This window comes from Monopterus albus, unplaced genomic scaffold (assembly GCF_001952655.1).
Source record: "Monopterus albus unplaced genomic scaffold, M_albus_1.0 scaffold117.1, whole genome shotgun sequence".
NCBI classification, from domain to species: domain Eukaryota; kingdom Metazoa; phylum Chordata; class Actinopteri; order Synbranchiformes; family Synbranchidae; genus Monopterus; species Monopterus albus.
The window spans coordinates 918497-932211 of record NW_018127997.1 but is presented as its reverse complement, the minus strand read 5'-3'; the positions used below and the strand labels follow the sequence as shown (position 1 = coordinate 932211).

At 40.6% G+C, this 13715-nt stretch overlaps 1 protein-coding gene across 6 annotated transcripts in view; it reads left to right on the top strand.

The window, feature by feature from the left end:
- ryr2a (ryanodine receptor 2a (cardiac)) overlaps positions 1–13715 on the top strand; it is a 252899-nt gene that overhangs the window by 47121 nt on the left and 192063 nt on the right. For all 6 annotated transcript variants that reach the window (XM_020611714.1, XM_020611710.1, XM_020611711.1 and 3 more), the window contains exon 2: positions 13466–13585. In XM_020611714.1, coding sequence (XP_020467370.1) covers positions 13466–13585 — 120 coding nt within the window. The remainder of the gene's footprint in view (positions 1–13465; positions 13586–13715) is intronic.

Sequence of the window (13715 nt, the reverse complement as noted above, 5' to 3'; positions counted from 1 at the left end):
CCAACCGGTCGAGGCAGAAGGCCGCCCACCAAGAGCCAGGGTCTGTTGGAGGTTTCTTCCGTTAAAGGGAGTTTTTCCTCCCCACTGTCGCCGAGTGCTGCTCAAGGGGGATTTGTTGGGTTTTCCCTATGTAATAATATTGATAACAGTAAGGTCTAGATCTTACTTTGTAAAGTGTCCTGAGATGACTTTTGTTGTGATTTGGTGCTATACAAATAAAATTTGATTTGATTTGGACATCTGTGACACGCACTCACTAAACACAAAGATGTGCCAAGGACATCTTGTTAGGTCTGCTCGGCGCCACCTCTTTCTCTTGCGTTTTTTCCTCTCCCTCTCTCTCCTCTCAGCAGGTGCTGTTCCTGGGCGGTGCCCACAGCTGTAGCTCATCTGCAATCACTCTCTCTCATTCTTAAACCCCTGTGAGACGCACCACAGGTGCCAGATCACTGTGTGTGAATCACCTCTACGACACTTTGACTCCCGGATGGTATACTAAGGACTACATTCTTTTCTCCTCATGTTGCTCTTACCACCTTAAGTAAGACTGAACTGAGTTATCGAGATTGATGTTTCCCTCCTACTGTGACTCCTCCCTTTTGTGCGTGCTATACTCCTTGCTTCGCAGATAGCCGTGTTGTTTTCTTCCACTGACTGTGTTGAGACTATTCTCCAACATGCCCACTCTGAACTCACCTGCAAAAGCTACTCACATGAGTGTTCCCCATAGCAGCATCTCTGGTTCCCCGCTGTGCTACTCACGCTCCTACTCCCACGTAGCTTACTGCAGCTTCTCTTCTCCGGGGCTGGTCACCATTCCTCTCTCCGTCTTCTCCAATGATTGTCACAGCAGTTCGGCTCCAGCAACTCATCTTACCATCTCTACTCACTCGATCGCCTCCTTGAGTCTACAGGACGTCATTCTCTTCCTCATCTCTTCATCCACTGCCTGTGAGTGTTTCCCCAGCCATACAGTAACTCATTCTCCCTTTATTTCTGAGCTCTCAGGCTACCTCTCTCCCACTACCTGGTGGTCTCCACCTCCTGGACTCTACACCATGTTTCTCTCCTGTCTGTCAGCCTGGGCTGGATCCTATGACCTGTATATGCATTCAGTCTAATGTGTACAATAACTGCCTTTATTACTTATCGATTAAAAGAATTCCTTATTTTAACTAGTATCTGAGTGCATTTGAGTTCATCCTGTTCCTATCTCTCTCACATCCCTGTGAGAGAGCAGACATAACATGTCTACTTGAGGTCTGTGTCAGATGTTGAACAACTGCCCCCCCTGAGTAGCCAGAATGAACGTTTATGCAACATCTTTTTTGGATGTCTTATGTACATTCAATTTGGATGTCCATCAGACATTTTCACAAGTTTCACAAGATGAAAGTTGATGCGACTCAACAAAGGGCAGAATCTTCAGTCTGACTTTGCGTCTTTCTCCCAGTTACTTTCATTCATATCATATTAATAATTTAAGCATATATACCAAATATTTTGAACCTACAGTATTTGGATCAAGTAGCTTATAAAAAGGATGATGTGGGTAAATAAGTGTTTCCAGATGTTATTTCAGTGTGTCAGACACATTTACTCACCATGTACTGCAGGTGGATAACTATTGAATTGTACCTGATATTGGCACATGTTCAAAATTGATGCACTTAGATCAAGTCCAATACTGTACTGTACTTATAATCTCTTGAGGTTAAGGCCATCAGTTCTTAAGAAAAAAAAACTTAATAGGCAGCAGCCTATTCAGATTGGATCCAAATGCACTCCCACCTGAGGTTGTTTTGTGGAAAGGATGAAACACTAAATAGGCTATTTTCTTATAGCTTAAGGAGGCATGTGATTACTGGTCATTGCAAATACTGGGGGGACACGTTTCCATTTTTCATATTTTGGAAGAGACGTGTCCCCTGGTCCCCCGTGGAGATTATGCCCTAGCTAAAAAACATTGGCATATGTTATGGACATCTACTGACCACCACTGTAGGGTCCCAGTGGACATCCTAAGTCTTCACATTGGAGTCAGGACAATATTTGCTGGGAATACTTGTGTCAAATTAGCTAATTTGTTAAATAACATTTCCACAGACATTCACCTAACTTACTAGCTATTTTGAAAATGTATGTTGTTGTTGTGACATTATTCTTACCCCAGTTGCTAGTATTGTTGCTGTGTTAATGAATTCTGGGTGGTATGGTTTCAAAACCCTAAGTGAAGGGAGTTGTGAATTTGTTTAGGTGCTGATTTAAGTTAATTCATCATCACTTTTTATACCTCAAAGCTTCACTACTAATAAGGCAAGAGGTTCTTCCACTGCACTTTTGCTGGTTAGTGTTTCTGATTTCCAGTAATCAGATTGCATGATGATATTTTATGTGGTTGCTAAACTAAGGGTCATGGCATATAACTCACACATTACACATAAGCCCCTTTTACATTGCCCATTTGATGCAGGTGTTTTCTGCCTCACTGTTCTGTGCAAATGGTACAGTACTGGCATGGGCAGTCAATGTTGACCATCCAAAATGCAGCAGTGTGCGCTAGTATCTTTGCCAAGACGATTTTGACCCACCTCCTGTATAAACAGGATGAGGCGGAATGGGGAGATGGAGATCCATGTGTGAGAAAGCTAGAGAGTGACTGAGGAGACAAAGCAGCTTCAGTGGGAAGAGAGTGAATCAGAGAATTAAAGGTAGGGTTGGCGATCCTGATAAAACCTGCAAGAGGAAGCTCAATTTTGACAGTAGCCAACCAAAGAAATCCCACCCTTTCGTTCTGATTTCTCTCCAAAGCCACTCCTCCAGAACACAATGCAAACTGCAACATGCACTGCCTGACTACTACTTACAGATTTCAGGAAAATAACGTCTCCCAAACAAAACAAAACTGATAATTACCTGTCCAGCAGAAATACGGCCAGGACAGCATCACTTTTCAACCATTTTTGTTCTCTTAGTTGTTACCATCGTTCAAAAGCCACACCAGTATTAATTCTGCCATTTTAGTTTAGCAATTTCTTGTTGCTTATCAACATATGAATGATAAGCTGAACCAGCCCATTTGATTTGTTAGTTGGGCTCTAGAGGAAAGATCACGATGTCACTAATTAGTTAGGAATCATTCTCTGAATAGTATAAATGTCCATACTAAATGGAATAATAGTTGTGGTGATATCTTGGACCAAATGTTCTACAAATGAACAGACCAACCAAACAAAATCATCAGGCTGAAGATATTCTGCTATATAATACAAAATCTGTCAGCTAGCCAATGAGAAAGCTCTGTGGGTAAAGCCTTATTCTAGGCTTTAAAAATACTGTAACTACCAAAATAAGCCTCAACAATCCATTCTTGTTTTGAATGTAGAATGTTTTTAGTGTGACTGTTTCACTGTTGGTTCCTAAGCTCAGCCACATGTCACTCCCACATAAAGACATCTCTTACATAACAGCTGGCTGCTCCTCCCTGATTTAAGCCCTCCACATTCCAGTGTGTACCAGTTAATCTGTCTTTCTTACTTTTTCTGCCAGCATCTCTGTCTCCCTTCAGTATCACTGGCTTAATGTAATACAGGCAGTGATGATATGTTTAAATTACAAACATTTGGGATTGTACTATTATATTAGGAGTATAACCGGCAGTTTTGTGTGTCTGTGTGTGTATTTCCTTGGTGTATGAATGCTGTCAGAGATACGGTGGCAGAGGTTGCATGAGAAAAATCAAAGTCCTACAAATCCGACTGTCAACTGTGAATTTGTGTGGTCATGCTGGGGCCAGATGGATGGGATACTGTTGGCAGATGTTGTTTCAGTGGGAAATCAAGTGACTTTAAATATTAATTTTGAATTTTGCCAAAGCAATGAGAAACCCACAATGACAATTTCTTTACCCTTCATGCAAATATTCATGTCTAAAATACAATAAGAAAAATTTTAATAAAATAGTATTAATTAAATGTTTGATTATAAATAACGATCACACAAGCAAAAATATAGTCTGCTTTAAAGTCAACCTATGTAACTTTTGCTGATCAGCATAAACTATGGCTGTACTGTAGCTCCAGTTCAGATGAACTATAAAATTAGTGACCTAACCCCATAATGTCAATTATAAAGCATTAGCCACCTAAGCTACTGGTCATACAAGAATGAAAGAAAGTCACTTTCAGCTTTTCCCGTTTGGACTCGCATGTTGACATTTGGCATGTGTTTCACGCCAGATGCCCTTCCTGACGCAACCCTGATTTGAACCCAGGGCGTCGCGGTGGGAGCACTGCGCCTTAATCACTAGCCTACCATGGTCATACAAGAATAAGGTTGAAAAACCCCAAGGGTATCAAGCTAAGCAAATTTCTTCTTATTAATTCAGTTTTTATTTTGTGCAGGAGGAGCAATGTATTATTTCTTCTTTCAGAAGTTACATTCTCTGGCCATTTTGACAACTAGAAGGTGGTATGGGCCCCACAGAGCTCACAGCTCATCATGCAGTCAGCCTGGGATAACATGAAGACACAGACAGCATTTAGAAGGTGTACTGTAAGCAACATTTTCATTGATAAATACAGACTGATCATGGCATGTGATCCGTCCATCCATTAACTACTTGATGGTTCCATGGGGCTGGATCCAGTTCCAGCTGACACTGAGCATTGATGGTTCCATGGGGCTGGATCCAGTCCCAGCTGACACTGAGCAAAAGGTGGGGTACACCCTGGACAGGTTGCCACTCTGTCATATGGATGATACAGACAACCATTCACACTTACACCTACAGTATAGGCATTTTAGAGTCATAAGTTAAGCAGTCACAGCATGTGTTTGGATTGTGGGAGGAAACCCATGCAGGGACAGGAAGAACTGGCAAACTTCGCACTGAATGGTACCAGCCAGCCACAGATTCCACTGCAACAAAGTGCCAATGTTATTTTTTAAAATGATCCTCACTTTACTTTTAGTGCTACGTTCATCTGAGCATTTAATACAGTAGAAGGACTTAGGAGCATTATGTTATGCTATTCCCTAGCTCAACTAGAGAGCTTACTTTTACATTAATTAATTAAAAATTTTACATCCCACAGTAAAAGAAAACCAGGAGAATGGACTGTCAACACAGTTCCTCAATGCACAAGCCCCAAACAAAAATGGAAAACAAAATCAGAGACCATCAAGCAAACTAATACTGTAAATAACAATAAGAAATCAACTATTCCAATAATAGAAACACAATCCTCCGCAAGAAGCTGTTTCCCTCTACCTTGCCACAACCGGTTGTTCTCCACTAGCGCACAGCCAGTGGATGTAGCCTCCATTTTATCTCCACCTACTGCTGTTTTCAGAGCCGATCAAACCGCTATAAAATGCAAACACAGACACAACGTACATCCTCATGGTAGTAACGAAGGTACAGTATGTCAGTGTGAAACCTGCATGTTTGAATAAACTGTAGCTTAACAGTGACAGCAGCCGCAGTGAGGTTGGGCTGACTGTACCTGTTGTGTAACATGATTAATAGAGACGTCTGCAGGGTGTTGGTTTAGTTGAAGTCAGAAATTTACATATACTTAGGTTGAAGCCATTAAAACTACCATGGCATAAGTAAATTAAAAAAAAGCAAATATCTGCAAAAGAGAACCTGAATGCTTGGCTGTAATAGTTTAGTTCAGATTTATTTTGAGCACATTAAATAAACACCTGCAAGAGGGGATAATCTTGTGCACAGATGTATTTAAAATATTGGTTATTGTTACAGATATAAAATATTATAGGTATATTAATATCCATAATTAAGAGTGATATGGAAATGAGGTAACATATACAGTGAATGATAACAATTTGAAATGATAACTATCAGTATTTCTTCTGTGTACAGCACTACAGTAGGTGCAGTGTCTCCCTCTGTTTTCCTCTACTCTGCTTTTCTCTGATTATATCATCACTGATGCTTCCCCCTCCTCCACAATCTTTTCTGTGTGCCAAGCTTTTAAACCCTCCTCTGCTGACCTGCCCACTGTCAGTGTGTGTGTCTTTAATATCCCTGAATACAGAACACTTGGAATACAACTCACAGTACTGCAGTACATGCAGACGCACGCTGGTCTGTAACAATGTATTAGCAGCTGCTGAAATCATTATGGTGCTGGCTGGTTTAGTGCAGTGTTTTGTGGAACCAGAAAGGGGTGTACCTTTTCTCAACAAGAACCCTCTGAGAGCACATGTATCTCCACCAAGGCACAATATTTCCTCACACAAATGGGTCCTTTGTGAAAAATGAGATCCAGAACAAAACAAAATGTGTCCTAAAATGCTTGATCTGGCTCAAATCTGGATCATCTTTTAGGGTATGATAGACAGTTAAACTATGCATCTTACCTGAACATTTTTAGGGTTTAAGTAACCTGGGCCCGGTTTTTCAAAAGGTTTAATCCGGAAAAAATTGATCCGGATTCAGTAATCCTTTTTTTGCGATCCGTGATCACGTAATCCAGCTTACTTCTTGAGCCAGTTTTTCAAAGCAACATCAGATTGGATCAATCTGATCCAGATAGGAACTTTTCAGGATCACCAAATCTGGATAACCAGTGCTCAAACAGGATAGGAAATCACAATGTAGAACTATAGATATGTAAAGAGCAACAAGTAGAATAGCCAGTGTGGGGTCAATATACGTTTATTATTATTTGAAATGAAAACACACACATTTAAAAGAAACTAAACACAAGAAAAACCCCACCCCATCCTCTTCCAGCAGTCCGCTCATCTGAGACCTACAACACAAACACTGTACATCGAGGATATTTATAACAAGTTTCAAATATAGATGTATTGAATTAAGAAAAGTGACCTAATGTCAAATACTCCACACTAATTTCAGACTTCCTCATCTGATGTGGAGAGACCAGCTTGTCTGAGCGTAGCCTTTAGGAGGCGGATCTCAAGTCTGGCCTTGGTTTGCTGCAGTTTGGTCAGAGTCAGTTGTTCCTCTGCCAGATGAAGCTGTGCTTCTGCCCTTTCAGTCTCTTTTTGCAGAAGTGCCTTGTAATCATCATCTTTGTTTGATGAAGGCCTCTTCAAGCCTTTGCTCTGAGATCCTGTGGCAACTACCACTGGCTCAACCAATGAGGATCCAGCTTCTTCCTCAGGAACAGAGCTGAGATTCAATATAAATACGCTCTCTGGATCAGCCTCAGGAGGAACTGGCAGATTCACCTCCTCCTCCTCAATCCAAGGCTCGCCATCCCCTACAACACCTTGAATACCATGAAGAGCTTGCGACTTCTCACCTCCAATGATGTCGAGGACCACATCTGTGTAATCCCCCCTCTTAAATGGCTTGTTGCCTGTTTGTGGGTTTTTGGCTTCAGCATGGTCCTTTGTTGCCCTGGCCTTAAGATTCTTCCACCGCAATTTGATTTGGTCTGTGGTCCTCCTCTGGCCAGACCCTATGGCATTCACATTGTCTGTGATTAAAATCCAAACATCATTTTTCTTTTTGTTGGTATCCTTAGCAGAAGTAAAACTTCCCACTATTGTTCCATAATGGCACCGAACACCCTCTAGTAGTGCATTGGTTTCAGCAGCAGTGAAGTTACAGCTTCTTGAGTCCATGGTTCCGTTGCTTTACTATAGTGAACATTGTTCATCAATTATAGGCGTTGGGTCCAATTGCCTCAATTGAACACAAGCCACACCTACTCAGTTGTAATAGGTGTGTCCGAAAAGACCAACTACACCGCCATATAGATCAGCCTTTCTCAGAGGAGTCACAGAGAGACAGTGAAATGGCAGGTGTTGTCCACCGCCACCACCACTTTGCCAGGAGAGGATACCGTCAAAGGGTGTATGTTGAACGTACCAAGCCACTGGAGCAATACACCACTGAGGAGCTGTATGTCCGGTTTCGCTTTGGGAAGGCTGATATAGAGTACCTTGTGAACCTTCTCAGGCCGAAACTTCAACACAGAACCCAAAGGAGTCACGGTCTGTCTGTGGAAGAGCAGATCCTCATTGCTCTCCGATTTTATGCATGTGGGACTTTCTATCAGGTTGTTGGTGACTATATGGGAGTGGTGAAATCAGCTGTGTGTGATGTGGTGAGAGATGTGTCAATCACACTGGCCAGCCTGGCCAATGAATTTGTTTCTTTTCCAAAGGACAACCAGATTGCCCAGGCCAAGCGCAGCTTTTTTCTTTTGGGGAATATGCCCAATACTATTGGAGCAATCGACTGCACACATGTGCATATACAAGCACCTCGTGAGAATGAATGGGAGTTTATAAACAGAAAGGGGAGGCACAGCATCAATGTTCAACTTGTGTGTGATGCTGACCTCATAATCACCAACTGCGTTGTCAAGTGGCCTGGGTCTGTCCATGATGCACGCATCTTGAGGGGGAGCGCTCTATATAGAGACCTCCAAACCAACCGACCGGATGGCATAATATTAGGAGACAGTGCCTACCCACTCCTACCATGGCTGATGACTCCGTTTCTAACAGCAAATACACCGGCGCAGGCACGCTTCAACACTGCTCATTGCAGAGCAAGATGTGCAATTGAGCGTTTAAATGGAGTTCTTAAGAGGCGCTTTGCATGCCTTAACTACCTGAGAGCGGAACCACAGAAAGCATGCAACATAACCCTTGCCTGTATTGTCCTGCACAACATCGCTACTAAGCGCAATGTCCCTCTCTGTGCTGACAATGATGCACCTGAGCCCCTTGGAGACCCTAACCAACCTCCTGCATTCTGCCAGAACGAGCAAACAGGACGTGCAACAAGGGACGCAATAGTTAGACACTATTTCTGATTTGGAATTGTTTTGGACTTCAAAAAGCAGTGATTGCCATTCTTTGCATTTTAGGGGTTATTCTGTAATCATTGCATGCATCACTAATAAATATTCTAAGAACAAAATTAGTTCGATTGTGATGAATATATATATATCAATTAGTGACAGAATACAATTTATTGTTTTCTGTCAATTTTGACAGCTGTTTGGGGGATTATTGTATGAGGCCGAACTCTGTCTACTTTGCTGTAGGCCTATACTGAAAGGCTGAATACGTTAAAGCCTACCTAATCACTGTAGCCTTACGGATGAACAAATAAAATTAAAACCTTATGAATAAATAGGATATCTTGTATGATACTGCATGATCCAAATATAGTATTATTTGATACATTTTTAAGGTTTTCATAACATTTTGGGCATGGAATCCACGCTGAATCCACCCTTCTGATGGGATCAGTTTAATCCAGATTTTCTGGATCAAAGTGATCCAAATCCTACAAAAAAGTTCTGAAAAACCCTAAATGAAGGTTTGATCCGGATCAAAACCAAGATTGGATTACATGATCTAATCCGATTATGTAATCCGTTTCTTCTTTTGAAAAACCCATTTTCAAGATTTGATCCAATCCATTATCCAAAATCCTAGTGGATTACTTTTGAAAAACCGGGCCCTGGTTACTGAGAGAAAGCAGATTATGGCTGAAAATAGATAAGGTGTTACACCACAAATAGATAAAGTACATACACCACAGTATACATGAGCTCCTAGGTAATCTGGTAATCTTTAAACGTAAATTTAACTGAATATATGTGTAACTTTTGGTAGCTTGGGATTTGCAATGGATGATAAAGGTTTTTGGACTGGTGGAGACAACATTTTGCTCTCTCACTTTTTTTTCTCTCCCTCAGTCTTGTGTCAAAGGATTACTCATTGTTTTCATGTCTGGTTTAGGATTGCAGACAGCCCTCTGTGGCGGTACTCACTTTCTGTTTCTTACACCTCCTCTCCTGCTCATATTTAATATTTCAACTGACTGTTACTTCTGAATAGGCTGTTGTGTAGACAGTGTGCTCTGTTTTTGAGTGTAGCCCTGATGAGCCCTGACAATGCACTTTAAAGCACCTTCACTTTTTTTTCAAGGTTGTTTTGTGCTTCTGCACATATTTGTATATGAGTGTGTGTGTGTGTCAGCTGTGTAGACTATAGAAGACATGCTAATTTATGTCAGTCTATTTCTGTGTGTGTGGGAAGAGGGCAGATGCAGTGTTTTTCTTGAGCAAGAGAAGCCATTCTGGCACCAAGGCAAAACACAGTGTATATAAAATCCTTATATAGTGTAACAAAATACAGTCCATGGCAGTGTTTTAAACTTCATACAAATATGTGGTGTGCATCTTTTTAAAGTCATTACATTTTCCTCTCAGTGCATTTTTTTCTCACTCTGACCACCTCTTTTCATCCACTCGCTGTATGATTTTCTGTGATTTCAAATTTGATGATATGTCCTGCATTGCCCTTTGCTTGCCTAGAGTGGAATACAATAGAAATGCCATTTTAATAGAACAAATTTCCACTCCCACCATAAATCTGATTCATACTGCTTTTTGTTACTGTCACTGTAGTTTTCAGGTTGTGCAGATTATTATCAACATTAAAGGCACATTCTTCATTAGTTTAACCCACAAAAGTGGTATGATATGCAGCGTTTTTACAGTTGGAACTTAACAAGCAGTACACCTTGTATTTCTCTTAACCTTCACTAAGCACAGCCTTCAGGCTGCTGTGTTTTTCCACTGTATTTTCTCTCTGCTGGTCTCTGTTTAGAGGAGGGAGGGGCTGCTCCGCTCTCACACATGCAGTCAGCTGTGTGTTTACACACAGTGCTTGTAATGTTAATTCTTGTAGTGTGAAGACACAGACATTTAACCAATCACTAGCAACTGCTCTGCACACATGCACCCCTTCCTCCATCACATTCCTGGTACTTGATTTTAGTACTACCTCCTGAGCGGTGCCAAAATTTAGCTCCCAGAATGCACCTACAAAGCAGGCATGCCATAGTAGAAACAAACGCATAACCCGTGAAGAGCATTACTTGGCTTGACGTTTTGGTAGTTTCCTATAATGGAAAAACCCCTGTAGTTAATTTGCCAAGACTGTTATTTTATTTATAGTATGCATGCATGTCCATCATTTCTGATAGGACTGATGGCCAGGACTATGATTTGGAAATATAAAATCCAAGTTGTAATTTCCCTTTAACCAAGTTGGTTTTATATCTAGACCATGATCTTTCCTAAACCATACCATATGTATCAATGTTAGAGGACACTGACAAACAATGGTGTCCTGCACAAGATCAAATGCATTTTGTCTTTAATGGCAGAGAGAAATAAATCTTTTGTTATTTACTTTGGAAGACTGATTGTACAAAAAGTTCTATTTCTGATGCAGCCTCTCGTAGCCATTAGGGGAAATGCAGCCTGAGACAGTTTCACAATTATCTGATGGATTCCAATTCAGTTAAAGTGACTTGACTATACACTTAAACACACACATGCTACAAATTTGCAGTCAGTGGTGGATGAAGTACTCAGATTCGATACTCAAAAGTAGCAATAGCACAGCTTAAAACTGCTGTTACAAGTAAAAATTGTGCATTCACACTTTACTTGAGTAAAATACAAAAATATTAGCATCAAAATATACTTAAAGTACCAAAATTAAAGGCAGTTAGTTGGCAGAAAAGCACATTTCACATTGTATATATTATTTGATTAGAATTAGTGATGCATTATTGTGCAAATCATATTTAAATATGTATAAATATTGACATACTGCAGCCACTAGTGTGCCCTGTAGGCAAGTGGTTACGGCGCAGTGCACCTCGTACCCCAGGCTACACGCTGCTTGCACGACATTGGCAGTTCCACTCTGACCACCGACATTTAGAATAGAATAAATTATATGGACCAGTATGTTTTTACACACACAAGAAATTTGTTTTCGGTACAGAACCGATGGCAGCCATCTGTGGCACCAACTCAACCGATAGCTTTAACCATCGGGGCAGGCAACGGGGGGTTCAGTGTCTTACCCAAGGACACTTCGACACTGGACTGCCGAACCTCTAACCTTCTGGTTGGGAGACGACTGCTCTACCCACCGCACCACAGTCGCCGGTGTCTTCCTTTGTCTTTCCTGTCTGCTTCCCTGTGACATAGACCTAATAAAATAAAGTCTAAAATGTCTAATTAAAAGTTGCAGCTAGTATAGGTGGAGCTAATTTTTAAATCTTATATGCTTATAACATGGAGATTAATGGATGGCTTGGGAATTTCCAACCAGGTATCAGTAAAGTCTTATGATTATATTGTATTTTGTTTGGTTATTCAGATCTGGAAAAGTGAGCAGTACGTAAAGTCAAATAAATGTAGGGGAGTAAAAAGTACAGCATTTGCCTGTAGTGAAGTCAAAGTGTGAAGTACCAGAAAATGAAAATACTCGAGTACAGATACCTCAAAATTGGACTTAAGAACTGTACTTGAGTAAATGTGCTTACTTTCCACCACTCTTCACAATTACTACAAGTAGATTAGAACTACTGCCGCTGATCTTCTAACAGTCCCTCTGTTCTTGCCTCTTTTCCATTAAGTGTCTTAGTCTCTACTATTTGCTCTCTCTCAGCATTCAATGCTGGAATTCAGCTTGAAAAAGTTTATGCAGTGCATATCTAAGTGAGATCCTAAATCTGGACATAAGAGTAGGAACTTAAAAAAGATGTTGTGGGCTTTCTTTCTTTGTCATTTGAAATTTCATTTCTCTGCTTAATATAAGCACTATTTATCTTTCCTGCTGTTTTTCTTTGTACTTGTATCAGTGTCTTAGGTATGATGGATTAAAAGATACCTTAAAAGATTTTTGATTTATATCATCTGCAGGGAGAGGGGGCAGTTTGGGTTCCTCCTTCAGTAGAAGACACTTCTTTCTGCTTCATTCTACACTCTACTAACTTAATGATACAATTCACTCTACTAACTTAATAATATAGTAATTATGCATTTTTCTGTTTTTTTTTTTTTCAAAATTAAATGTCTAATCTGGATCAGACAAATGTTATGTCTTGGAATGTTAAAGATCTCAATAATCAAGTTAAAAGAAGAAACTAGAATTACTGCTTTGTGGTTGTTTGTCTTTGCCATCCTTTCACATTCATGGGAATGTGAAGGATGTAAGGTCACTGTGGCATTGACCTTGGCCCACCAAAATCTAATCAGTCTATCCTTGAGTGGGCACTCGTACTAAATTTGAAGAAATTCCCTCTTGGTGTTCCTGAAATATTACATCAATGAGAATGGGCCAGATGTACATATGAATGGATGGAGGGATGGACAACTTGAAAACATAATGCCTCCGGACACTGCTATCACTGGCACAGGGACATAAATAAAAAAGCTGGTGGTAGGGGTGGTGGCTGGGTGTGAAGCATTTTGATATCTGACCAGAGTTTGCATCCTATCACAGACCTGCATATCTGCAGATATTCTATATATATAAATGATGGAGCTGGACTTTAACGCATTTTTGTTGTGGATCATCATCCAGGGTTTTGCATGATACCTTATCTTACTTTATGTTTTGTGTGTGTGTTTAGGATGATGAGGTGGTCCTACAGTGCTCAGCTACAATCCATAAGGAGCAACAGAAACTCTGTCTGGCTGCTGAAGGCTTTGGAAACAGACTCTGCTTCCTTGAGTCCATCTCCAACTCCAAGGTACAGATACCAGCTTTTATATTCTCATTTATAACACATGAACAACAGGATGCCAAACCGATGACAAATTAAAATACAAACCCAAATCAAATGAGTGGAGAAACAAACAAATTGACTGCTTCTATAAAAT